Source organism: Macaca mulatta, chromosome 5 (genome assembly GCF_049350105.2).
Source record: "Macaca mulatta isolate MMU2019108-1 chromosome 5, T2T-MMU8v2.0, whole genome shotgun sequence".
In the NCBI taxonomy this organism is placed as follows: Eukaryota; Metazoa; Chordata; class Mammalia; order Primates; family Cercopithecidae; genus Macaca; species Macaca mulatta.
The window spans coordinates 4,163,797-4,191,032 of NC_133410.1; the positions used below are offsets into that span (position 1 = coordinate 4,163,797).

Sequence of the window (27,236 nt, forward strand, 5' to 3'; positions counted from 1 at the left end):
GCGCAGCGTCCTCGGGGCTCAGCGGGCCGCCCTCCCGGCCTAGCCCGCGACGCCCCCGCCCCTGCTGGCCCCTCCCCCTCCCCGCCCCCAGTGAGGCCGCCCCGGCGGCGACCAGGACGGCGACCTGAAAGGCGAGCCAGGCGGCTGCCCGATCGGCTGTCGGCGCGCACTCGCTCCAGGCCCAGCCCAGCCCGGCGCGGAGGCAGCCGCCTGCCCGGCGGGGCCCGACGCCAGCGCTTCGGGTAGCAGCTCCAGGGCTGGCCCGCGCGTGCGCCCGGGAGCCGCGCGCCACCATCCCCAGCGGGGCCCGAGCACCCGGCCGAGCCCGAGAAGCCCGCGGTCGCGATGCCTGACGAGCTGACGGAGCCCGGGCGCGCCACGCCGGCCCGCGCCTCCTCCTTCCTCATCGAGAACCTGCTGGCAGCCGAGGCCAAGGGCGCAGGGCGCGCGGCCCAGGGCGACGGCGGCCGGGAGGACGAGGAGGAGGACGACGACGACCCCGAGGACGAGGACGCCGAGCAGGCGCGGCGGCGACGGCTACAGCGGCGGCGACAGTTGCTCGCGGTCACCGGGCCGGGCGGGGAGGCGCGGGCTCGGGCGCTGCTCGGGCCGGGCGCGCTGGGCCTCGGTCCTCGTCCGCCCCCCGGTCCCGGTCCGCCCTTCGCTCTGGGCTGCGGAGGCGCAGCGCGCTGGTACCCACGGGCGCACGGTGGCTACGGAGGCGGCCTCAGTCCTGACAGTGAGTGAGGGCGCGAGGAGGGGTGGGCCAGGCGGCGGGGCCCGACTTCCTCCCTGAGCATTTGCTCGGGGACTTCGGGCTTGCCGCCGCCCGTTCTGGGCCATTCTCGCCCTTCTGTGGAACGGCGTCTGGGCCGTGTGGGGCCCCCACGGAGCCCTGGTTGGGCTGGTTTGGAGGCCCACCCTCTGGGGCAGGAGCTCCGCTAACGAGGAGGTTTTGCAGGCCATAGCTTCACCCATTGCGGGGCTCCTCCGGTCCCAGGGAGGCTGGGCACAGGGGACAACAGGCGGCCAAAGAAAAGAGAAAGGAGAGTGAAAGAGGACAGGGAAAGACATAGGAGAAGGTGAAAAAGGCTGAAAAAGAAAATGGGAGGATGGAGAAAGAAAGGAATGTGCTTCGAGAGAGAGAGTGGGGTGGGGGGAAGGGAAAATGCAGGAAAAAGAACCCCAAGGGTGATCTGAGAGATAAAAGAGAAGGAAGAGATGGAGGGAAAGGGAGACTAAGTAGCGTCAGACGTGGAAAAATAAACGGGGGCATTGAGCAGAGAGCGCAATGTTGTGGGGGTGGGGCTGGGGAGGGGAGCCTTTTAACACAGCAGCTGTGCCCCCGCAGACTCCCATTTCCCCTGTGCCCGCTGCAGACAGCCTGGGGCAGGGGCCTGGGCCTCCCTCTTAGTCCTTGAGGGGCGCGGGCTGTGCCAGGCAGGAAGGGAGCCTGTTCTGAAGCCCCCAGTCCAACCCCTCTCTCTTCTTTTTCTGCCCCTCCCCCTCCCTGCCTTTGTTCCCTGCTGAGGGCTCGAGACTGGGGCTGGGGACTTCTCAACCCCAAAACCCCTCTGCTCCCTTGCTTGGGTATCTGACCCGTTAGTTCTGCTTCCCCTCCCCAGGGTTCCAGGGTCACTGCCTCCCTTTTGGACCTGCCCTTTAGGAAGACCCCTGGGAGGAAGGCCAGGCAAGCCAGTCCAACCTCCCAAGCCCTGGCTTAGCCAGCCCCCCACCCCTAACACAGCCTTCAGAACTTGAGGCCGGCTGAGGACGTGGTCCCTCTGCAGGCTCTGGCTCTGGGATCCATGCTGTCCTCTGTGTGAATATCAGTGTGTGCTGGGGAGTAAGTGGCCTATGACCCCCACTCACTCATTAGACAACCCTTTCCATGTCGTGGAGTGTCCCCTTGCAAAAGGACCCACATCGCAACACTCACACTCAGGAAGTCCAGGCCCCCACCCCCTTCACGTGGACTAGAGCAGGGCCTCCGTGGTTTCCCAGAAATCAAGCGACTCTGTCTAGTACCCTTCTGGGGGAGACTCTGGAAAGGGCTTCTCAGGGTGAAATTTGTTATCTGCTCATCCCTGGACGGCATCCCCTCCTGCAGCCCAGGTGGCACCCCTGCACCTCTGCAGAGGTGGCTCCCGCTTATTTCGTGCCATGCGGGTTAGGGTCCCGCTTCCTCACCAGAGCTGACAAGTCAGCCTAGTGCCTTGTGACAGCACATGGCCTCTGTGAGTTTGGGGTATTGCGGGTAGGCAGGGACTCCCCAGATCTAGTAGCATGCACCACAACCTGCTACCTGACTCCTCTGTGGGCGCCGTGAGGGCACACAGCATGGGGACTGGCCACGGGCATGAGTGGGATGCGCACACTCCTTGGGCACAAGGCACAGAGCTGGAACCACGCACAGAAGCCCACCAGTGGGTGCTCCCCGTGCATGAGTGTGCAAATGCTGCAAATACACTGCAAGCACACACCCGGCAGAGTGCACAGCGTTCCAAGGGCCCAGGGCTAGGCCAAACTCTGCCTCCACCTCTCACCTGTCAACCAGGGCCTGCCCTTTGCATGGGAGGCTCCAGACCAAGGCAGAAAAGCAGCGGGTCCGAGTCAGCCTCCTCTGGAGCCCTGCAGTGGGAGGCGGCTGCCTTCTTCAGTCTGGGCAAGCACTTCTGGGTCCCAGCTGGCATCTGTAACCTGACATCATCCCTTGCCAGCCCTGTGGGTCTCTTCTTGTTTCTGGGAGATGAGTAGAGGAGCTTGGTACTTGGAACATGAACTCAGACACCCCCTGTGAGCTTCTCTACCCCCAAACCCATGAGGCTGAACCTCCAGTCTAGAAGGTGTTTGGGGCAGGGCTCAGCTGCTGCATGTTGCTTGGAGTGGCATGTGCCCGTGTTCCCTTTGAGCATGATTGTGGCTGGTGTGGACTTGCCTTGTGGGCACTGGGTCAGGGCTACAGGAATATGCGGTGTGGGGGTGACGGCCTCACCTGATGGGAGTTCTTTTTTGGGGATCCTTTGCATTGTTTTGTCCTCCTACTATGGAATGTTTCTGTGCAAGCGGGCAGAGGGCGCGGGAAGAGGCCTGCGAGCTCTTCTTTCCTCTGTCTGGGGGCCTTGGCGTGGGTCTGGGTGCTAGGTGGCAGGGGGTGTCCGTGCTTATTTTTCGGTGTGTACATTTCTCGGAAGGACATCTTTCCTCTTGTCCAGGGGCTTCTGCGGGAGATTTGTGTGTTTTTCCAGGCCACCCGTGGTGCAGCTGGGAGTGGGAAGTGCTCACTGGGGTCAGCCTGCTTTTCGTGTGTAGTATTTTTGTTTCTTTTCTTTGCTCTGCATCCTTCGTTGTCCTCTGGCATGGGTGTGCGTTTGTGTTTGTGTGTGTGTTGTGGGGTGTTGGTTTGGAGCTGCTCCCTGGTCTCTGGGCTGCCTCCTATGGTTCTGCCTCTGTGTGCATCCCCAGAGCTGCTGGGTGCCCAGCCCTGTGCTGGAAAGTCTCCCTGCTTGTGGCTGTAGGCGACCTCAAGGTGGGGACGGCTGGCCTCGGTGACTGAGTCTGGTAATCAATGCCCTAGAACCAACGGTGGTGCCCCTCTCTCCCCTGCAGCCAGCGACCGGGACTCACCGGAGACGGGCGAGGAGATGGGCCGTGCTGAGGGCGCCTGGTCGCGAGGCCCCGGGCCGGGAGCGGTGCAGCGGGAGGCAGCGGAGCTGGCGGCGCGGGGCCCGGCGGCCGGCGCGGAAGAGGCGTCGGAGCTGGCCGAGGTCCCTGCGGCGGCGGGGGAGACACGCGGCGGCGTTGGCGTGGGCGGCGGCCGAAAGAAGAAGACGCGCACAGTCTTCTCCCGCAGCCAGGTCTTCCAGCTGGAGTCCACCTTCGACCTGAAGCGCTACCTGAGCAGCGCAGAGCGTGCCGGCCTGGCCGCCTCCCTGCAGCTCACCGAGACGCAGGTTAAGATCTGGTTCCAGAACCGCCGCAACAAGTGGAAGCGGCAGCTGGCGGCCGAGTTGGAGGCGGCCAGCCTGTCCCCGCCGGGAGCGCAGCGCCTGGTCCGCGTGCCCGTGCTCTACCACGAAAGTCCCCCTGCCGCGGCCGCCGCCGGGCCCCCGGCCACCCTGCCCTTCCCACTGGCTCCCGCCGCGCCCGCGCCGCCCCCACCGCTGCTCGGCTTCTCTGGGGCCCTCGCCTACCCGCTGGCCGCCTTCCCGGCCGCCGCCTCCGTGCCCTTTCTGCGGGCGCAGATGCCCGGCCTGGTGTGAGCCCCGCCCGCCGGGTCCTCTCCCCGCGACCCTGTGGACCTGTGTGGACGCGCGATCCAGCGGCAGGCACGGGGCGCAGGGGGCGTTAAGGGGAGGGATGGCCGCTCCTGCGGCCTTCTAGACACCTCGGGAGCGCAGGCCGAGGCCGGGCGGGCCTCAGCCCCTGTGGGGAGCGCCTCTAGAATGTAATGGGACGCCCCACCCAGTTGCCAGGCTGGATCCCCACTCAAACGGGGGGCAATGCAGAGACTGGGCTGCGCAGCCACGGCCACCCCCGGCCTCAGCAAGGAGCGGTCGGCCACGGCCACCCGGGGCAGCTGCCCTGAGGCCAAGCCCAGCACAGCAAAGGAAAACTCGGAACCGGCTGTCCAAGGCTGCGCGGTGACTGTCCCCACAGACTGCCCCCAACACTAAACGTCCTTTTTCCTGGGACCCAGACAGCAGGCGGGCGGAGGGCTGCGCTGCCCCTCCCGCAGGTGCTGGTGGAGAAAGGACCTGGACCTGTGGGCCCATCTTCCCTTCCAGGAGCAGGCAGGCTGGGGCGCGCTGCAAATGTGGCGGCCTCTGGGTGGTTTTTTTTAAATGAATCTACTTATTTGCGTATGGAATAAAAAGGGACATTTTCTGGACAGTTTCACTGCTTTGTGATCACGAGGGCAGGGACAGCTGAAGCTACGGTAGGTGCCGTCCCTCCTGGGAGCACCTTTCAGTGCTGACTGGGGACACCTGGAGCCCAGGGCTGGGCCAGGTGCAGGTGGGTCAGACAGACCCTAGCCGGAGGTGGTGGGCGCTGTGCCCCTCTTCTATGACACACCACAGGGAAGGGCCAGCAGCCGGGAGTAGGGAGAAGTAAGTGACAGTGGTGTGTCCGAAGTTCTAGAGCCTTGACTGAAACCGAAAGGCAGGAGCAGGTGAAGGCAGAGGCCGACCGAAGGCCGCTGGCATTCGTCACAGCGGCTCCGCTGTGTGGCGCCGCGTGTGCACAGCCCTTTCCTATCTCGCATGGAATTTTTCTTTGGGCCAAAACAAAGCCGTGGCACTCAAGGTCAGGCCACTGTGCTCTTGCCTCGGGCCTTCCTCCTGGCCTGCAGTCTCTGGTCGGCTGGAGGACTCACGCGGTGGGCAAAGCTGTTCACGGCTGATGGTGATGGGCTGTGGAGGAGAGCTTGTTCCCTGTTCTGGGCCACTGGGGCCACCCCACCTCTGTCAGCCCCAAGCTGGCTGCTTTTGGGCCCTGCCTTGGGTGGGGGAGGGACACTGGTGTGTGTTTGAGCTTAGGAGAAAGACATTGTTCGGGTCTGAAAAGGTCACTTCCATGGCAGAATTGAGCCCCTAAGAAAACCCGTCCCCCTCCCCTGCTTCACTTGGGTGCGGACACTCCCCAGGTGAGATGGGCAGTAGCCAGGCCATACGCTGGGCCTGGGGCAATCAAGGTAGTGCCAGATGGTGGAGGACACAGTGTGGTGGGTCTGGGGTCCGTGCATCTGTGTGTCTCTACCATCCAGCTCCTGATCCAGAATCATGTCCTCCAAGTCCCCGCCCCCACCCTGGCCCATCAGTTGGTTCCTTACTGTAAGGCCAGGGTTCCGGCAAGCCCAAGGGGCCTCCTTCAGCCTCTGGGCCCTCAGGTCCACACCTGTGGGTTCCAGGCCCTGCGTCATGACGGGGTGGGCATTTTGAGAGATTCTTAGAGGGGGCGGCCATCCTTGGCCTCGAAGCAGCCCTCCCCCAAAACCCAGTCCCCATCCTGCAGGCTTGTTGCTGCTTGGGCCTCCTCCAGCCCTTCCCAGAATTGTGTCTGGGCTCCCCCCCTGCTTTGGGGTTGCCCCCCAACTGCTTGCCTGGCTAAAGCAGGAAGTCCATTCTCACTCGGTTTCATCTGGGAGGGCCTCAGGTGAGGCCTCAATAAAATGAAATGAAAGCTCCTGGCTGCGGCCATGAGGGACAAGGGGTGTTACAAGAGGCCCCTCGTGGCTACTCAGGCAAAGTCCAAACCCCCTGCCCCTTCCGACTCCTCTCCCCACTGGGCCCTCTAGGCCTTGCACCCCTGACTCAGGCTTCTGGGACCCTCACCTTCTGGGCTTCTGTCGCTTTTGTGCTGGCCTCACCCAGTCATCGGACACATCACTGAGTCCAGGAAAGGGGCCAAGGCACAGCCTCCGACACCGGAGCCCCACATAGGCCTGGCAAGCAGTAGCAGCAGCAGCAGCCTTTCCTTTTGAAGTCCAGGGACTGTACACCCGTGGCACCACCTCGGCCTTCCCAACGGCAATGCTGCTCGGGACTGGCAAGGTCTCGGGCACTTGCACCATGAGGTTGCCTGCCTCCTCCCCCTATTTGAAGGGGGTCATTGGAGCTCAGGCTAAAGAGGTTATCGCTGTGATGCAACTGTTTTATCTGACTGCTTCTGACCGACGTGGGTGTGGTCCCAAGGTCGCATGGCAACTGCAGGGCACCACTGAGTGCAGTGGTGGTGCCAAGGTCTGCGGGCAAATCCCCTTACAGGTGGATCAGTCAGCACTGGAGCCCTTCACAGGTGGCCGTAACCACTCCGGGAGCTACCTGACTCCGGGCCACCAGGAAGCTGGAAGGGTGAGGGCCCTATGGGTGCCGGTTTTTGATCGACCACTCTGGCTACTGGGGAACCATGGAACCGGTCACCAAGCTTAGTCTTGGCAGCCAGCATCAGAGGGTGCAGGGTCTACACAGTTCAAATGCAGGGCAGATTCGGAGAGAGTGGATGTGTCTTTCAATAGAATTAGTTAAAAATTGGGTTGGAGAGAGTCTTATGGGCCACGGCTCAGGGCTCACCCTGGTGGGAAGGAGGGAGCCATGAGGGAGCCGGCGTGGGAGGAGGCGACCGTTCCCGAGCTCAGGGAAGGGCTGGGGCCTGGAACACTGTAAGAGAGAATAAAGCTGGATTAGGCCAACTGGGCTCAGGGAACCTGGCTCTGCCCTGTTATCCGTGGGGCTCTGGCGTCTTGGGGCTGGCACCGAAGGCAGAACAAACCAGAGAGAAGCAGTATAGGACTCGGAGCCCACGGAGCCCTGGAGGGTGCACAGGACCAGACTGGGGGTAAGCCTGGCCCCTCTGAGTCCTAAGCTCCAGGGCCATCGCTCGCGGGTGCACCTCGGGCGTGCGCGTTGGCTGCACCGCTGGCAGAAGATGAATGGCTTCGATCTGTCTCCACCACATGCGCCATGCGCCCTCCCGCCTCGCGGGTTCCACCCACCACCTCACCCTCTCTGCACCAGAGGCTGGATTCCAGCCACCCCGAGCTGCTCAGGGCTTCCAGTTGCATAGCCCCGAGCACCACTGGGTGCAGCGGGCTCTGGACATCCTGGACACACTCCTTTGCTGGACCCAATCCGACTTCCCCATGACTGTAGTCATGCTCCTTCTCTTCTCCAGGCCTTGGTTTTCCCACCGCACGCCTATGGTGAGGACTGGGGTCTGTAATTTGTAAATGCTGGGCCTTCTGTGATTTGAGTGAGGCCAGCAGGACATCCCTCCCCAGCTCCCAGGGCCCACGCTGTAGTGGGACTGGAGGGTGACCCACCTCCTCTGGGCCTCTCAGTGCTCTAGGACTACAAAAGCTGAATCCCCACTGGAGCTGGCCTGAGAGGTAGGAAATCAGCTCCCCGTCCCCCGCCAGTGTTGGGCATCTGGGACCTCCGAAGGCAAAGTCCATACCTGGAGCACCAGGAAAGGCCACTACAGTGGTGTTTGGGCATGGGGGATGTGCTGTCTGGGCTTAAGGGCCCTGTCCTTGGGAACTGACTATTGAGCAGAGATTCCTAGCCTAGCTCAAATTCCACAGGGATCAGAGCTGCTGGAATCCTGGAGGCCGAACTGGGCCTGCCCCATTTCCCCCAGGTGGTGGCACCGCCCTTGGCCACTCCAGGCCCTTGACCGAGAGCGCAGGCAGCAACCGGGGCTCTGTCCTCCCAGCTTCCTCCAAAGCCACAATGAGAGACAGACAGATACCCAGGCACTGCCCTTGGAGGTGTCGATTCCCCCTGCGCTCCACCCAGCTTGGCCTTTGCACTCCGAGCCCTCATGGGACGCCGCTGCCCATCGACTCCCATTCAGCCGGGAGCACCATGAGAAGATCCTCCTCATCAGGTGCAGGGGAGGGGTGCCCAGTGCCCTTACCCATCCACGTGCAGGGAGGCTTCCCAGATCCTTGGCTCTGAGCCCACTCCGAAGGCAACCCAGCTGGGCGGAGGCAGAAGGCGCTGGACCCTGGTGGGGTGAGCAGCACGAGGGAGGTGGGAGAGGCCGGGTGGGTTTCGTTCCCTTTCTGCCAGTGCGTCTCCCCCAAGAGTCTTTTGTGGCCTTCCGCCCCACCTTGCAACTGGTTGGAAAGGGAAACCGGGGTTCTACGAGGGGCAGGAATTCTGGGGCAGGGTGGCACTGAGGCTCCCCGGTGCCCTCCTGCGGTGCTGCTGCTGTTCCTCCCCGCCTGTGCACTCATATGCTTCATACCCTTTGGCCCCCCTGCCCCTCTGGTAGCCAGAGTGGGCATGCCTATCCAGGGTCCCGCTAGGAAGTGAGGTCGCAGCCGCCGGAAATTCGTTCGCCAAAAGTGTCTACTGGACCCGCCGATCCCCAGGTCCCCAGGGCGGATCACCCAATGAATGGCTGCCCTGCAGGGAAACGGAGAGGTGGACACCCCTTCACAGGTGGGCCGAGAGGGGACAGCCCTGTTCTCACAGAGCTAAGCTCTGCGTGTCATGCAGGGAAGGACACACAGGACCAGGCGCCAAGAGGGCCCCGAGAACAGCGAAGTGGTGGACGAGCCAGCCTCACTGCCTGGGGAGCAAACGGCCCTCGCCAGCTTTGGGAGCCGTGGGGCTGAGATTTTCTTTCTTATTACAAAAGTAATAGTGCTTTTTATTATCTGGACATTGCAGCAAAGTTCAAATGGAAATCCGTCTGCACGTCCAACATCAAAAGCCAACTGCTTTTGAGTGTGGATTTACTGAGAATTGTGACTTAAGCCGTATTGTTATTTTTAAGAAAGTTAGTATCAGTGAAAATGCATTTATGTATTCCCCAGTGAAAATGTGTCTGTGTTTGCTTTATAATAAGGCAACAAAAATAAGTTAATAAAAATAAAAAGAGGCCAACAGAGGGAACTAGATTGGTCAGGGGTTAAGAACTGTGGGATAGGGGTGGGTACATGGGAATTCACTTGAAGGCTCCCTCGATTTTGTTTTATATTTGAAAATTTCCATAATAAAATGTTTCAAAAAGTGACTACCAAGAAACATTGGGGTATGTGCTCCGAGCGGCTGAATCTCTGCCTGGGGGCTGTTTTGGTTGCAGGTTTATTTCCGCCCAATCGGGGTCTCACTTTGGTCCAGCTTGCACTCTGCTTTTAAAATTGTTTTTCTGCTTAGCTAGAATGTTCGCATTTAAACCCATTAATGTGCTATCTGTAGAACGATTTCAGTCTTAACCCTTCCTCTTTTCCACGCAGCTTTCCCGGCCTCTGCCTCTTCTCCACTGGTCCTGGTGCCCACTCTGGGTTCCCCCACCCAGGGCACCTGGCGCCGGGGCGTCTCCTCCGATGGGGGTGCCTCAGACCGCGCCAAGGACAGACCAGGGAGGACGGAGAAGGGCTGACGGATCCTGGGCGCCGCCTCCCGGCCCGAGTCACCAACGCGGACGCGGTTCCGACTTCGCTGCAGGGTTTGGGAGGTTGCGCGCAGCTGCCTCCTCTTGGTCCCGGGTGCGTGTCTTTGGTTTCCGGGCACTTCCTTGACGCACTTGGCATGCCTGGTCTGCAGCGCCCGATCCACGCGAAAGGTGCGTCCCGCTTGGCAAGAGGTTGGGGCCCTGGATCCCGGGGCTCTAAGGGTCCAGAGAGCCGCCAGGAAGCGGCGCAGAGGTCCCTGGAACAACGGCGCCCCAGGCCAGAGCTGTGGGCCTCCTCGGGTTTCGCCAACCGCCAGGGAGGGCGCCTGGCGGACAGTCCTGAAGTGCAGCCTCGGCCGTGTCCACGGGGCTCCGCCTGCGCTGCTCCGCGGTCCCCTTTGCCTCTCTTCTCCCGATGCTCCTCTGCTGGTCTCTCCTCTCGGTGCTCGAGGATCCCGCCCGCGCGTGCGTCTGCCCTGGTGGCCGCGGCTCTCCAGTGGTTCCCTATCCCTCCTTTCCCGGGCGTGATTCTCCCTACTTCCGACCGGCCCGAGTCGGGGTCGGGGAGACCGGGCGTGTTTATTTCTTTGCGGAGAGGCTTCTTGGCATATGACGCAGGAGGCGCGGACTCCGGGGCGCACCGGCACTCTGATCCCAACCTGCCCGACCCTCCTGTGCCCCGCGTCGCCCGGTCGGGCAGTGGGAAGTCGCTGCCGCGGCTTCTGGTCCGGGCCCTCCCTGCCCCGCTGGGGCCCTGTTGCCAGGCTCATCCCTGCCCGGCCTGCGCTTCCCAGCAGGTAGAGGAAAGCAGCGGCGCCCGGGCCCGCGGGGCTGCCGGAGCTAGATGGAGTGGAACCCGGGCAGTGGCGCCAGCTCCGCTGTGCCCGGGACCCCGCGGACGCGGCGCGGCCCCTCCTCTTCCCAGTCTCTGGCCGCCTGGGACCTTCCCGGCTCGCTGCCCTCCGGGGCGCCCCGCCCCCTCCCCGCGGTTCCGGCCCCGCCCCCGCCCCCGCCCTGCCCGCTGGCGCCCGAGCCCCCGCCCGGCTCACCTGGCGTCTCTCTGGCGTCTGGATGTCTGGCTCAGCCTTCGGCCCCGCCCCTCGGTTCTCACCTCGCCCCTTCTCGCTCCCCTCCCCTACCCGGTCCCTTCCCCCCTCGGGCTCTGCAAAGCGGATCTGTCCGGTCTTCCCACCGCCAACCCGAGAAGGGCGTTGAGCTCAAGCTGCGGGCAGGGCCTGGGGCTGTGGAGAAGGGAGGCGTCTGACCCGCCCGGGCCTCGTTAGGCTTCTAGGAAGCGGTGTTAACCCGAAGGCTAGAGCGGAGCGAAGTTCGAGGCGCGCAGGTGGAGACAAGGCGGGCCGCCTTGCGTCTTAGCCCATGGCGGGGGACGCGTGTCTCTCTGACGCCAGGCCCCTTCGGGTCGAGACCTTCCCTCCCCACTTTTCGTCGGGAAGGGTTAGATTCCTGGACGGTACAGTGCCTACACTGGCCCGGTGTGGCTTTGGGAAAGTCACTTCACCTTTCTGAGCTCGTCTTGCCCATCTGGGGAGTGGTCATCGTAGCAGGGGTGAAGGCGGCGCGATGTAATGACGGGAGCGAGGGTTCGTGGCTTGCTGCTGTGTACATAACCTTCCGTGTTCCCACTCAGCACCCACCAAAACCCGCAGCACCTCCGAGGCGCTCAACGCACGGGTCGGTCCCCTCAGCCTGTACCCGGACCCCTGCATTATATCGGTCCCAGCTGTCTTGGCCCCGGGCATAGGAAAGGTCAGGGGACGCCCCCACTTCCGTTCGGCGCGCAGTCATGCTCTCACTGGGGCACCAGGGCAGCCACGCTGCGCGCACCCAGGGGTGTCCAGGCAGCAGGGCCCTGCTGGCCCGCGGACGCGTGCGCAACGGCGCTCCACGAACTCCGCTGCGCCCCTGGCGCAGTCCGCGCTGTCTGCACCGCAGTCCGCCCCGTTGGGGCTCTGCCGGTTGCTACGTCCCTAATGGGGACCCAAGCCCTCCACTCCCACCACGGGCAGTTGTGCCTCCTTGCTCCCAACCACACGGTTGGTCGCGGGAACTGGGTATCCAGAGATGGACACAGACCCAGGCCCAGAGCCGTGGGTCACTGCCCGCGCCTGCTCTGGAATGACTAATGGCCCTTCCGCCTCCCCTGGAAGCTTTCTTCGGGCCGGGAGCTGATCAGCCCGTCTTGTTCCATGGTATTTCCACGATGACAAAGGGGCGAGGGTATGTCCCCATTCGGTACCAGTGCGACTCCACGTCACACAGACCACGCACGTGTGTAGAAAAGGCAGAGGCTCTGTCCCGATTTCTCCATGGGGGCAATGACAGGGCGAGGAGGTGAGGATGCTGAGCCCAGCTCAGCCCCTGGTCTGGGTGAGTGGGGGAGGGTGTCAGCCCCGGAGGTCCCGCACCCTCGCCACTTCAAGCCTCCTCTCCCTCTTCCAGCGGGCTCTCTACATGGGGGGTCTCAGAAACGGTACCCTTGTGCCCCCAGGCTGCATCTCAGAGGGCCCCATACTGTGGATTGCCTTTTATTTTTTGGAATTTTCTAAGTCCCGCAGGCCTTTTCTGGGACTGGGGTGGAAGCGCCAAGCCAGCTTAGACCTGTAAGGCCCAGGTTTCAGGAGGGCTGTCAGTCGGGACTGGAGAGATCGCGCTAACGGGATGGTGCTGACATGCTGAATTTGGGGTGACTAAAACTGTTTATATAGACAGGAGTCCCCCATATTTGCCTAGGGTTCCTCACATCCTGGAGGGTGGCACTGTCAAGAGGTGTGGGATGGGGGGGTGCCAGCCTTGGAGTGAACCCGCCTCCCCAGCAGACCCTTAGCCTGCTAAAAGAGACCTTGGCCAACCCCATCTCACCTGTGCCCATTTTACAGATAAGCCCAATGTGGCCCCAGGAGAGGCAGAGGTGGGCTACTCAGAAGCCAAAGCCACCGGCCTCCTTCCTCCCCACTGCTCCTGCACCCAGCAAGGGGTGGGTCCAGCCAGGAGGGCGCACCCCACCACAACGGGTGCCCCAGGAACCAGAGGGATTATTCCCTCCCCGCCCTGCTCCGCGTGACGAAGAGAGGAGGGAATGGGAGGGCCCAGTGGAAACCGAGTCTTTGAGGAAGCTCGCCCACCCCAGTGTCCCCCCAGGACCTCCCAGTGGCGATCCTCCGAGAGTTTCATTCTCGGCGGGGCCCAGCGGAGGAATGCACTCAGGACCGACTTCAGGACCTTCGCTTTTCCTTGCCTGGAGCTCAGCGTCCCTAGCGGGCCCGGGGCATTGGTGTATGTGTGCGTGTCATGGTGCCAACCTCTCCCGGCCGCCAGAAGCAAGGGCCCGGACGCCCGGGGCCCTGCGCTCAGGGGGCACTCCCCGCCTGACGTCCCGGCGAGGGGACTGGTCAAGGTAGGGGTCGGGGCCTCTCCGTCCTGCATGGACTTAGGTCTCCTGCCGGACTCAAAGGAGCTCAAATAGACGCCTGGGTCTTGGGGTCCTGGGGGGTCCTGGGAGTCTTGCCGCCCCTGGCCCAGAAGCGCATCCCCAGCCTCGCCGTCCTCTTCTGCGAAAATTTCCTGAGGCTGCTTCCTTTTGCCACCTAACCCCTCGGTGTGTCCGTCTCGCTCTTTCTCTGCCTGTCGGCATCTCTTTCTGCTTCTCCAGACCTCTCCGCTTCAGTTTCTCAAGCCATTTCGTGGTCGCCGCTGCGCCCTTCCCAGAGCGCTCTGGGGCTCCAGCTCCGCGCGCGGAACCGCAGCGTCAGCACATCCGGGCCTCGCTCATTTGATTTGGGTTTGTTTCTTAAATCGCGAAAATCCATTTCCCCCAAATGGGCGGGGGCCTCGCCCGGCTTGGGGTCGGTCGGCCTGCTGCCCCCTCCCCCACGCCGCTCCCCGAGGCCCGGCATTGATCCCCGTCTTACAGTACATCGCATTAGCCCTAATGGCTTAGCTGATGCTTCAACTTCTTTTTCGTTAAAAGCCACCCCTCGGCTTCACCCCTCCTCCGCCGCCTCTCCCCGAGCTCCCGAAGCCCTGTTCTCTCAGGACCCACTGGCCCGTAGAGACGCGGCTTCTGGAAGTGGGGCCCGGGGCTCGGCACTGCGCCTGTGGATGACCCTGGAGGAGCGCACTTCCCTGGGCAGGGGCAGGGGCAAGGAGAGGGGGAGGGAGGGGCTGCGGCAGTTTGGGATCCTCAAAGACCTCGAGTCCCCTGCCGCGCAAAATGCACGATTTAGACACAATCCAACCAGAAAAGTCCAAAGATGTTTCTCGAACCTCCAGACTCAGACCCAGGGCAGAACCGCGGGACGATCCGGAAGCTGGGAGACCCCTGCGTGCTAGCAAAGAGGCTTCTGGGCTGCGGGTTCCACAGGTCGAGGGAGGCCTGAAGCCGCGCCCCGCCGGGTGCGGAAACTCGGGGTGAGACCTGGGAGGCCCGGTGCAGCAGGGAAGCCGCGGGGGAAGGTGGAAGGAGGAAGGGGAGGCAGTCCCGGACCCCGCTTCCTGCCTCCTACCTGGGTAGGGGGTCCCACTGGCAAAAAGAATGCCACTCCCGGCGAAGGCCTCTGCCGCCCGACCCTCCAGGACTGAGGCTCCGACTGGGCGAGGCTGGCGGCCTGGAGGCGGCTGCAGGGGAGGAAGTGGGGACGGCGTCCAACCGCATCTGCCCCCGACGCCTCCTCGGCGGCTGCAGTGCGTTTAAAGGAGTTCTCCTCGCAAGGAGATTGTTCGTTATTTTAAAAATTCAGAAAATACAAGCACTGAAAACAAAAGGCATCCCAAGTTCGACTACCTGGAGAAGCCAGAGTTTCAGTTTGTTTTTGAGACAGGGTCTGCTGTGTAGCCCAGGCTGGAGTGCAGTGGCGCGATCAGGGCTCACTGCAGCCTCCATTTCCTGGGCTCGACTGATCCTCCCATCTCAGTCTCCGAGTAGCTGGGACTTCAGGCGCGGTCACCACGCCCGGCTAGTTTTTATTTTTTGTAGAGAAGGGGTGCTGTATGTTGCCCAGGCTCGTCGTGAACTCCTAAACTCAAGTGGTCCTTCTGCCTCGGCCTCCCAAAGTGTTGGGATTACAGGCTTGAGCCACTGCGCCCGACCAGAGTTTTTGATAAAGTTTTCCCCCTATGATATATGTTTTTTTGTTTTTTTTTTTTGAGACGGAGTCTCGCTCTGTCGCCCAGGCTGGAGTGCAGTGGCGCAATCTCGGCTCACTGCAAGCTCCGCCTCCCGGGTTCACGCCATTCTCCTGCCTCAGCCTCCCGAGTAGCTGGGACTACAAGCGCCCGCCCCTGCGCCCGGCTAATTTTTTCTATTTTTAGTAGAGACGGGGTTTCACCATGGTCTCGATCTCCTGACCTTGTGATCCGCCCACATCGGCCTCCCAAAGTGCTGGGATTACAGGCGTGAGCCACCACGCCCGGCCGATATATGTATTTTTTTAAACAGGCAATGCATCGCCAAGGCACGAAATTCGAACGTATAACCGGTAGAAGATGGAAACGCTCCCTCCCCTCCGGCTTAAAAACGGGAGGTGAATGGCCAGGCGCGGTGGCTCACGCCTGTAATGCCAGCACTTTGGGAGGCCGAGGCGGGCGGATCACGAGGTCAGGAGATCGAGACCATCCTGGCTAACACGGTGAAACCCCGTCTCTACTAAAAACAAAAAATTCGCCGGGCGAGGTGGCGGGCGCCTGTAGTCCCAGCTACTCTGGAGGCTGAGGCAGGAGAATGGCGTGAACCTGGGAGGCGGAGCTTGCAGTGAGCTGAGATCTGGCCATCGCACTCTGCACTCCAGCCTGGGCGACAGAGTGAGAAAAAAAAAAAAAAAGGAGGTGAATGTACTGAGGGAGAAAAGTGCAAATTTAAGAGTGCAATCGGAGGAATTTTGATAAATGTACACACCTGTGTAGCCACCACCCGAATCCCCCATTTTTTAAGAAAGAAAAATGCCTACATAGACGCCTAAACTATTTAAATCCAGGGACCTAGTGCCCCCTTCTTCCTCCCCTTCCCCTGCCCCGCCTCTTCTCCTCCTCCTGGTCTTTATTTGTACCAGAGCTCCTCAGCACACAATTTAAAGTGTCCTCCACTTCTACAAAGAGCATAAACCACTCCCAGAAGAGAATCTTCATTCCACCCCCACCAGAGGACACAGCTGTCAACCCTGCCAGCTCTTTCTGTTCCTGCCTGCTTCTGTATTTCTAAATAGGACGCTTTTGCCATGATTGTTTGACACATTTTTTCGGTTCTTTCTTTTTTAAAAGGAATCTATCAACTGCCTATGGCCTGTCTGGAAGGTAGGAAGTTCACTTGGTCACATGCCACTCAAAAGTACTCAGGGCCCTTCCCTCCCTCTCTCCCTTGGACTGAGCTGAGACGGGTCCTAGTGCTCACGGTGGCTTCCCATGAACAGCCTGCACAGCTGGGCGTGCGCTGCGAGCACATGTTTGTTCTATACTAGTGGCCTTTTCCCCTTGGTTTTCTATGGTCCTGTCATTCATCTGTCCCCAAGCTCCCTTCCAGCATGCTGCTGTCGGCTGGAGGGAGTAGATCCCCAGGGACCCCACCACATTGAGTGGGGAGGTGAAGGGCAGGCCGGCCCCCTACAGGAACCTCCTATTTCCAGCTTCCTCTGGATCCCGCTTTCAGAGACCAAGTCCAGAGGCTTCTGTGGATCAGCAGGCAGTTTGGCTCTCACTCCCAGCCTCTCACACTCCCCAGGCCCTTCCCGCCCCCACGTGAACCTCCTCAGCTGTGGTGGGTGACATTCTCAAAGATACTTGAGCCTTTCTTTGTGACTTCTGGGTTGCATTTCGTTCCCAGTTCACACCTGCGAGGGCAGACGCATTCCCGACAACAGGCTGAGAGTCTCCAAGGGTCCTGGCCACATCACCGGGCTGCAGAGTGTCCTGGAGGGAGAATCCTTGACCAGCCTCCAGGAGGCTCTTACTGAATGAAGCCCTGCTAAGTGCCAGGTGAGAGAACCTTCCGGACCTCTGCCAGGACTCCTGCACTTGGTGGCTCATCCGGCAGCTGGCCATCTGCCCAGGGCACTCACCCCGACCCCCAGGCTCTGCTAGGAGACCCCCGCCCCCCGCCCTCCACAGTCTCGGGTCCACCCATCATTGCCTCCCTTGCATTCCCTGACGTCATGGCTGTTTGTCGTCTGACTTTCTTGTGAGACTGTGAGACTGTGAGCTCCTTGGGGACAAGATTCAGGCTGTGCCATCCCAGCAAACTACTCAGTGCTGCAGAGGTAGGCATCATCACTGATAAACAGGTGAATGAGACAGCAGCTTCATCCTCACCGCCGCCGCTCAGTGGAGGTCAGCCTTGCGTGGCCAGTTAGCTGAGGCTTGAATCCAGGTCTGTAAATTGAATCTAACAGTGTGGGTCTTCCTGGTCTGTGATGAGGCTGGAGCAGGAACCTGGCTCACCTGCATGGAGTCCACTGGGAGAGGGCCTCCAGGCACTGGGGGAAGCGGAGGTGGGGCATGGGCGTCACTCCTGTTCTTGGCTAAGGGATGGTTGACTGCTGGTGTCTGCTGTGTGGGGACTCACTGTACTTATAAGGACACCTGTGTTTCGTGCATAAGAAGGATGTGAGGGAAGAAAGAAGTTGAGTGCTTCTCATGTGCTAGGATTCCCATTGTTCACTGAAATTGTTTTGCATACTTCTGTATTTGCAGATTTAATTTAGGATGTAGAATGTATCCCTCTCTGTGATTATAGCTACAAAGTAGTTTGAAGTGTGCTGGATGATGTTGGACTTACTACTGTTACGTTAGACTTCATGTTTTTTTTGTTTTTTTTTTTGTTTTTTTTTTTGTTTTTTTGAGACGGAGTCTCGCTCTGTCGCCCAGGCTGGAGTGCAGTGGCCAGATCTCAGCTCACTGCAAGCTCCGCCTCCCGGGTTCCCGCCATTCTCCTGCCTCAGCCTCCTGAGTAGCTGGGACCACAGGCGCCGCCACCTCGCCCGGCTAATTTTTTGTGTTTTTAGTAGAGACGGGGTTTCGCCATGTTAGCCAGGATGGTCTCAATCTCCTGACCTTGTGATCCGCCCGTCTCGGCCTCCCAAAGTGCTGGGATTACAGGCTTGAGCCACCGCGCCCGGCCTTAGACTTCATGTTTTGAATGTTTTTCTTTATATTGTACTTAGGAAATAGGGTTCTCCAAAGAAAGAGAATCAATAGAAGAGTCAGACAGACGGACAGACAGACAGGGAGTGTGTATGCAACTTAAAGAAATTGGCCCACATGATCGTGTGGCCTGGCAAGCCCAAAATCTGTAGTGCAGGTTGGCAGGCTGGAAGTTCAGGCAAGAGCTGATGTGGCAGTGTTGAGGACAGATTCCACGGGGAGCAGGCTGGCAGCCCAGGCAGTGTTTGTGTTGCAGCCTGGAAGGGAATTCCTGCTGCTTCTGGGAACCTCAGTGTTTGTGCTTCAGGCCTTCAATTGATTAGGTGAGGCCCACCATCCAGTGGCCGGTCATCCGCTTTCCCCAGAGTACATTGATATTAATCCCACCTCAGAAATACCTCCATAGCGACATCTAGACTGGAGTTTGACAAACAGCCGGGCACCACAGCCCAGCTAAGTCGGCACACAGCATAACCACCGCAGGTGTCCAGGCCTCGGTGTGAAATTTAACACCCCTCCTTGATATAAACACACAGGAATGTCCCAGCAGTGATATTTTCACTGGCATTATGGCAAATGTGTGCCTTGATTTGAGCAGGCTCTGTGAGTGTCAGGCTCTTCATCCCATCAGGTTTCCCCTAGCTCCAGCCTGTGTGGGGCCCGGGCCCTGTTGGTGGATAGAGCCCAGCCCTGGGCACAGCTCTTACCCTCCAGGGCTGGCCAACAGCCCCTGAGTCCTTCCCTGGAGGTGTAGCAGGATCTGCCAACCCCTCACTGCCAGGCTGCAAGCTCCTGGAGGGCAGGGACGTGTGCCCTTCACATCAGGCCTCCAGGACCCATTCGAGGCGGGGTAAGACAGGGAGAAGTGGTGGGCGGGGATGGACAGCTGTTTCTCCCACACCATGAAGGGATCGGCAGGAGGGGACGGCAGGGTGGGGCCATGGTTCGGCTCAGGGCACACACTTCCTCTCAGGCTGGTTCAAGATGTAAAGGCAAAATCAAAAAGCTTTATAAAAAGATTAAAAATACTCATACATTTTTATCTGATCTCAAGGTGAGGAAAGGGGGAATCCATTCTTCCCCCCTCTTTTTTTTTGAGATGGAGTTTCACTCTTGTGGCCCAGGCTGGAGTGCAGTGGTGCAATCTTGGCTCACTGCAACCTCTGCCTCCCGGGTTCAAACAATTCTGTCTCAGCCTCCCAAGTAGCTGAGATTACAGGTGCCTGCCACCACACCCAGCTAATTTCTGTATTTTTAGTAGAGACGGGGTTTCATTATATTGGTCAGGCTGGTCTTGAACTCCTGACCTCAGGTGATGCACCCGCCTTGGCCTCCCAAAGTGCTGGGATTACAGGCGTGAGCCACCACGCCCAGCCACATTCTCCCCTTTTGCCTTTTACTAATTGAACCCTTCTGAATTTCAGTTGGGCACTTAGCTAAAGACTACATTTCCCAGGCTCCCTTGCAGCTCAACCTGGTCACATGATGAGGTTCTGACCAGTGGGCATGAGATGTGCAGCGGGCAACATCTGGATAGATCTTTGTCTTCTCAGGAAGTTGGGTGACCCTCAGACTCTCTCCTTCCTGGCTGCCTGGAACGGGACTGTGATAGTCAGGTGAGGACAGTTTACTTAGAGCAAAGCAGAGCCTTGCATAGAAGGAGCCAGGTCCCTGGTGACCTGGGGCAGAGCTGTCCTACCCACTGGACGGTTTACCAGCTTCACTCATTTGTTTGTGAGAAACAAAAAAAACTTTCTGTCTTGGGTGAGCTACCATGACTTGGCTTCCATTTAAGAAATAGGATCAATACCCTAATACAGGAGGCCTTTGTAAACTGGGTCAGTCAGAATCTGTGTTTGGCTGCTGACAGAGCACTGGCCACAGCAGGAGGTGGGCAGCCCCGGGCTAGTGTGGCCAGGAACCCAGGGGGACTCCTTCTATCTTGCTTTTTTTTTTTGCCATCCTTAGTGGATAGGTTTCATCCTCCAGGTCACAGAATGGCTGCTGAAGCACCAGCCCTCGCATTCCCCTTTTATTCAGGAATAAGGGGAAGGGCGAGAGGCAAAGGTGGGCCTCCTCTCAGCTTTTAGAGATAGCCCAGAAGCCTCTTTCACTGATTTCTGCTTTCGTCTCTCTGGCTACCCCTATCTTCAAAGAGTTCTGTTGCTAAAGCAGAAGGGACAGTATGTCTTGAGAGGCAACGTGGAAGCCTTGCACAGAGGGGAAAATTCACAAAAGAGAATGCTGTTAGCTTTGGCCACAAAGCACCAAAACCAGGACTTGTAAAGCCTTTCAGTGGCACCAGTGCCCTGGTTCTTCCCCAGCCCCGGGGGCTGACTCCCCATCTCCCCTGAGCTCAGACACAGGGGTGGGGTGCATCCTGTCCCCCACACCCAGGCCCCGGGCATGCAGCCTCCTGTGAGGCAGCGTGGTGCAGAGCAGGGAGCCCGGGCATTGGAATCAGACCAACCTGGAGGAACTCCCAGCGCAGAGGACTGGGGTTCCCTGGCTGTGTGGCTTTGGGCAAGGCTCCCAACCTCTCTGATCCACCACTTCCTCATCGGTCACAGATGCTCAGAAAACAATAGCCAAGGTCGTTACAGCTGCTCCGCGACAAAGTGCAGTGGGGCAGATGCGGGGCGTGAAGGCCTGGGTTTCAGGCGGCTCCAGCGGGTTCCACGCCTCCCTGCAGCCGCATTCACTGGATGTCTGCCTTGCTGGCTGAGCCCATCTGTTAGTTTTCTTACAAATTGCCACTCAGTTGGCTTCACCCAAGGCCTGTTACCCAAAATAACGTGAGTGATTGCCCAGCGAATGCAGGGTCAATACTCATCACGCTCTCCTTGACCACAGCCCCTCGGAGCCAGGGCTGGGGCTTGGAGGAGTCAGGAGAGGTGGAGACCCTGGATTGCGCTCCCACCGCAGTGTCTGGGGACGAGAGGGGCTGCCTGCCTGGAAACCAGCTTGAGCCCTTTATGGTTTCCTGTTGGTGCCTCCTTGACACAGGGCACAGGTTCAAGGCCCTCCCGTCTCTACCTGGAGCTGTCTCCAGCCTGCTGCCCACCCTCGGGGCATGAGCGGAGGAACATGTGTCCCCACAGTGCCCAGGCCTGGGCTGCTGGTGGGAATGATGGTCTTTCCAGGACAGCAGGGAGGCCCACCCCACTGGGAAGCAGGAGGGAGAGTCCTTGGACTTGGGGGTTGGAGTTCAGGCTCTTGTTTTATGATGGCGAAATGGAGGCCCCGAGAGGCCCAGAGACTAACCCATAGGCCCGTGGCAGATTCGTGCCTGAGATGACCGTGGGTCCCAGGCCTCCTCTTTCCCTTCCAGGGCATCCTGGCCTGAGGCCCACGGATCCTTTGGTGATCCATGAGTGGGCCTCAGTGGGTCTTGTATCCAGCTGATGTGTCTGTGCTTTCTACAGAGGGCCCTTGGATGGCATCAGAGCTTACAGGGTGCCCCGACCGGTGATGAACCATGAGAGACCTTCTAGCAGTACCGTGCTGGCCGCCTTCGCTTCTCAGCTGCCCCTCGGGGCATGTTGTGCCCCACCGGGAGCCATGGAGGGAAGCTGTGGGAATGTCCACCTCTGCGTCCTGTCCTGTCAAGGTCCTGGGTCTCTCCCAAGCTGGATCTAGGTGGTCCCTGGGCGCAGGCTGTGGGAAAGAAAGCCTGGGATGGGAGTGGGGGCCATTCACAGGTCTTTTGTTCTGCCACGAAGACCCGAACCCTCTTCAGATCCCAGCCTGTCCTTCCCGTGTCGTAAGGGCCCCAAACCAAAGGGGGCCCTCAGGCTTGGGTCAGACACACAGGGTCTGGTCTCCATCCTCAGCAGCGATGGCTCCTTGGGCAGCTGGCTCAGGTACTCCAAGCCTCTGTTTTCGTGTTTGCAAATGGGAATGCCGTTCAGAATTCCAGAAGCCTGGAGAGTATCTGCCAGGGCCCCGCGCTAGGCACGGGGGCCCAGAAGTGGATTCCAGGGTCCCTGCCTGGGGGGGGGCCCAGTCCGGCCAAGGGAACAGCTGTGTCTGGAGAAGCAGTGTACTCTCTGGGGCACCCAGCACATGAGGGCACCGTCCTGGAGACCAGAATTCTGGACAGCGCTGGCGGCAACAGTCCCAGCCTCTGAGGAGCCTGGGTCCAGCAGGAGCGATGCCAGATCCAGACCAGGAGCGGAGACCGAGTTGCAGGGTTGGGTGAGTGGAGTGGTGACGCCCTCCCGCGGGGAAGGGCAGGCGCTAACACTGGTGTTACAGGGAGACGGAGGAGCAGGTAGCCGGAAGAATATTCTGAACCGAAGGGATGGTGTGAACAAAGGCGGGAGGTGGGATAGGGTGTGGTGGAGGCGATCCTGGATGAGTCATGTGTTGTGGGGCGAGGTGCGGACGCTGTGGGAGCCTGAGAGGCCTGGAGTCCAGGCAGCTGGCCAGGGAGGGCAGCAGAGGCCAGGCCTGGAGGAGGGCACAGCCTCCACCCCAGCCAGGAGCCTGGGCTTAATCTTGCAACCCGAGGTCAGGGTAAGGGACAGTGCTTGGAGGGGCCACGATGGGCTTCAGCAGGGCCAGTGGGGACTGGGGTGGTCGGAATGGAGACAGCACCTCCAGGAACCCCACCAGAAGGAGTCGGGGCAGAGCCGACCACCCCAGGGTGGTGCCCGGGACGCCCACACTGTGCAGGGGCTCCCCACAGGCAGGTGGGTGCAGGCAGAGGTTGGCTCTGAGGGGTAGAAATGTGAGGGTCAGGAGAGTGCTGGGCTGAGCTTGGGGCTCCTGGGAACCCCCACCCTCTTCCCAGCAGTCTGCAACCTGGGTGGCCCGCCCTTCCACTCCTTACCCAGCCCCAGCCAGCACCCCATCTGCCTTCACTCATTCAGTCAGCAGACTCACTGTGTGCCCATCGGGTGCCAGGCTTGCCACGTGAGATACTCTGGCACACGGGTGGGCTTAGGGGGTTGTGGGACTGTGGGAGAAGGAGGCCCAGAGAAACCAACACCCACAGGGCTTGGGACACACCCATGGCCACTTCCTTTGTCACCTGCCCACCTGTGTCCCTCCTATCGGGTTCCCCTGACAGGAAGCAAGGGCAGAGAACCCTCATCTGAGGACTCCAGGCTGAGGATGGAGTTAAGTGACAAATGGTAGACCACACCCGATGCCTGTAGGGGCTGTTCCAACTCGGAGACCTCCTGTGAGGGTCCCCATTTCCTCTTGCCCCACCCAGCAAGGGCAGAGGCTTGGAAGAGAGGGAGAAAAATCCTGGGGGTTGCACCCATATGGGCCTGATGATAGTTGAAGACCGCACGCTGGGGCCGGGAGTCCCCAGGAGAGCTGCCCTGCATGTCTCTGTGCGTGTCCTGGGGCTGCCAGGACCAACGGCCACAGGCGGCGGGTTTCAGACAATTGAAATGTTTTCTCTGAAGTTCTGGGGACCACAAGTCTGAGCCCCAGGCGTCAGCAGGGCTGTGCCCCTCCAGAGGCTCTAGAGGAGAACCCATCCTGACCCCTCCAGCTTCTGATGGTCGCCAGCAGTCTGGGGCTGGAGGCCACAGGGTGCCAGCCGAGTGCCCACCTTCTCCTTGGCTTCACACTGCCCTCCCTCTAGTGAGTCTGTGTCCAAAGTTCCGTTTGTCCTCATACACCACTCAGCTTGGGGTAGGGCCCTGCCTGCATTTCAGCTTGCCTACCTCAGGAAGACCCTATTTCCAAATAAGCTCCCGTTCTGAGGTACTGCCGGCCAGGAACTCCCCATACACATTTTGGGAGGACACAGTTCAGCCCATGACAGCTGCCATGGTTGGACCCGTCTCACAACCTCATGAAAAGGCTTCATCCCGCGCTTCATACGCCCATTTCACAGATGGGAAGATCGAGGCTCTGAGAGAAGACGTCCACGATGGAGCAGCGGGCAGGGGGAGGAGGCCCACATGTCTCAGCCGGGTCTCCACCCCCACAATGCTGCACTCTGTTCAGAGAGGAGGAATTGCTCCTGCCGTAACATGAGCTGGACAGGAGACCCTCTGCTGGGTACAGCCCACCTTTTCACAGAGGGAATATTTTTCTCTTCGTAGTTGGAAGGTGAGGCTTTGGGCGCTGTGCACAGAGGGCCAAGTGTCAGGGACTACAGGCCCTTCCCTTGGACAGCAGCCTGTGGTCTTCGCCAACCAGGAAAAGCCCTTACAATGTCTCCTTGCTACTTGCCCTGGGGTAATCTTCTGACCTGGGTTGGGTGTCAAGCGTGTTGGCATCTTGCTTGGTTCTAGTGGCCTGCAGATCTGTGTTCCTACAAGGCGTATCTGAATAAAGGGGGACTGGGGAGCCTGGTTTAGGTTGGTCTAGAGCAGCTGGCACCTCCAAGCCTGCCTGGAGCAAGTGCCAAGCTATGGGCCCAGCTCCATCCACATGCTGTGTGACCCAGGCAACTTACTTGCCTTCTCTGGCCTCAGGTTTCCTATTTGTAAAACAAGGGAATTGAATTAGGACATTCCAAGTACTCCGCCCAGATAAGTAAAAAACAATCATAAAATTTCCACAAACTCTGTATTTCCATTTTATCAAAATATCATAGGCTTTAAGGTGACATTGTCCAATAGAAACTATGACTGCGAACCACATATGTGATATAAATTTTCTAGTAGCTACATTAAAGAAGAAACAGGTGTAAATAATTTCATCCAACATGTTCAAAATCATGTCAGTATGCAATCAATATAAAAATATTAAGATGCTTTACATGTTTCGGACTCTCTTTGGAGAGCACAAAAGCATGCATTTTTTACTTACAACACATTTCAATTCAGATGCTGAAATTTTACTGGAAATACTTTATCTGAATTTAGCTATCGTAACATTTACAGTTGAGAAAGCAGATTCTTAGACAGAAGTTGTTCCAAACATACTTCAATATTGTCCAGTAACTGAATCAAGTGTCGAGTTTTAGATTCAAAATTCGGTTCGCTGAGCTCAGATGTCACCCTGGACCTGGCGCTCCAGGGATTCGGAGCCTGTTCCAGTTACCGTAAAACCTGGAGTATAGGGAACTCTTTGATTCCAGGTCAACTTAATCCAGCCGCTCTCAGCTCAGGTCCTCTCCAGAGCCACTCCAGCCTCCCCCGAGGTTCTTCCTATCCTTCCCATTCCCCTGTTTCTGAATCCTGTTTCTTTATTCTTGTGTCCAGAAAGCAATTACAGAGTACCAACTATATGCAGGATGTAATGAAGGAGGCGGTATAGTCAGGGCAGGTCTCATATCCTGGAAAGACCACAGTTCCAGGTTCGTATCTGAACACCGCCAGCTCCACGGGAGCCTGTTTCCACATCTGTGATCTGGGAGCCCTCAGCCCTGAGCAGAAGCATCTCTGTGGGGACACAGAGGGGCGGTGTGCACGTGTCCAGTGTCTGGCCGATGCTCCTTCAGGCCTGCCTGCACTCAGGACAGGAGTTCTGCTGGGCCCAGCACCTTCTGAGGAGCAGGGCTCAGTGGCTTCCGTCTGTTGGCCGCATCCCGTGATAGAAATAGCTCTTTGCAGATGTGGCTTCACCATGAACAGCATTTCTCAAACCACATTCCCAGAAGCATCTTGCTCCTCCTGGTATGAACCAGGAATTCTTAAGTCAAAGATAATCTTGGGAGACATCAGATCAAACGAAGCTCAGTGGCTTTTTAAATTAAATTAATTAAAAAAAAATTTTTTAAGACAGAGTCTTGCTATGTTGCTCAGGCTGGACTGGAGCTCCTGGGCTCAATCCTCCCACCTCAGCCTCCCGAGTGGCTGGGATTACAGGCATCCCTCACCACGCCTGGCTCAATGGCTTTGTACTTTTATTTGCAGACTTTCTCAGAGCCCTTGATGTGACAATGCAAATGGTCAGGGAATTCCCACTTAGCCAGTGTGTCAGCAACCCTGGACCTGGCACTTTGAGACAGGAGCTGAATCATACTCATTCCTGTGTCCCATGTCACTTTTGCACACAGGGAACCCCTAGCTGGCACCCTGCCCTCAGGGGGTGCCTGGCAGTGGCCACTGATGAAAACATGGGCTAAAAAGCACTAAAACAACAACATGCTGGAGATCAGGGGAAGGGCCAATTATTTTCAATCAGCAGATCCAGGAAGACTGCCTGTAGGAGGAGACATTGGAACTGAGCATGAAGGACGGGCCTAGAGACCAGGGTAAGGGGTTCTGGGTACACGAAGGGGGCATTCACAAGCCCAGGAGGAGCTCTGTGTATGGTTCGATGCCCACTGGGGTGAGGGGTGAGAGGTTTGGGGTTTGGGGTGTGGGCAGGGGAGTGCGAGAGGTGGAAGAGGCAGGAGACCTCCTCAGGACTCATGGGGCTGCAGGTGGCACTTCACCCTGTGGTCAGTGCCACTCACCCCAGGGCCACTGCATTGGAATCCCAGGGGAGCCTGTTACACCTGGGCTCCCAGCTTGGTCCTACTGCACCAGTTTCTGGGAGTGGGAACCCCTATGTTGACAAGTTCCCAGGGGAGTGCTAGGTCCCTGTAGTTTGGAGACCACTCTGTGAGCCAGGTTTGGGTTTTGAGCCATGTGGCTGGCAGTGGAGCATCACGGATCAGCTGACACCTTGTGCAGACATGACTAGTGCTCCCAATACCTGATTTTCCTCCCCTGCAGGCACACAGAAGGTTACACCTCAGCCTGTGCAGCGCAGGGAGGGGCAGGTGACCGGCACTGATAAATTCAAAGTGAACAGAAGTGACAGAGGGAGCCTCAGGATGGTGGAGAAGGCCACAGGGACTGGATGGTGCAGCCACAACATGGTGGAGCCTTCGTCAGCCTGGATCCCCGAGTGACCACGTGGAGCAGTGTTCCCACAGGGGGCACTCAATGTGAGCAAGAAATAAACCTTAGTGTGTGCACTTACCTGGATTGTGTTTGTTACTATTGTGTAACTTAGCCTATTATGCTGAATGCACACTCATTCCCTTTCAAATGGGAAGTTTAACCCAGGGGGCACACTGTTAAATGTTTGTGGACACAAATTTTGAGCACTTAAAATAGATCACATTCCCTTGCCTTTTCCCTTCTCTCTCCTTCCCCTCCCTCCCTCCTGGGTGGCAGCTAGCCTCTCTACCAATCTTTCTGGAAATTACGAAAAGGCTTGCCTGCAAGCCCATGCAGTTTTGGGCTGTTCAGCTTGATGAGTAGTGAGCAGAGTGA

At 59.0% G+C, this 27,236-nt stretch overlaps 1 protein-coding gene across 3 annotated transcripts; it reads left to right on the forward strand.

Annotated features, from left to right (window-relative positions):
- Positions 1-51: 51 nt before the first annotated feature.
- On the forward strand, positions 52-26,936 carry HMX1 (H6 family homeobox 1). 3 transcript variants are annotated; one of them, NM_001172429.1, is given in 3 exon segments: positions 346-739; positions 3,614-3,619; positions 3,622-4,885. In NM_001172429.1, coding segments are annotated over 3 exon segments (1,041 nt in total). In that variant the 3' UTR covers positions 4,263-4,885.
- The last annotated feature ends 300 nt before the right edge of the window (positions 26,937-27,236 follow it).

What these genes read in the sequence shown, in the direction of transcription:
- HMX1 (XM_015137826.3), top strand. Translation starts at nt 346, where the DNA reads ATGCCTGACGAGCTGACGGAGCCCGGGCGCGCCACGCCGGCCCGCGCC. An exon ending in AGGCGGCCTCAGTCCTGACA is followed by an intron (nt 740 to 3,609) that starts GTGAGTGAGGGC and finishes TCTCCCCTGCAG; the next exon opens with CCAGCGACCGGGACTCACCG.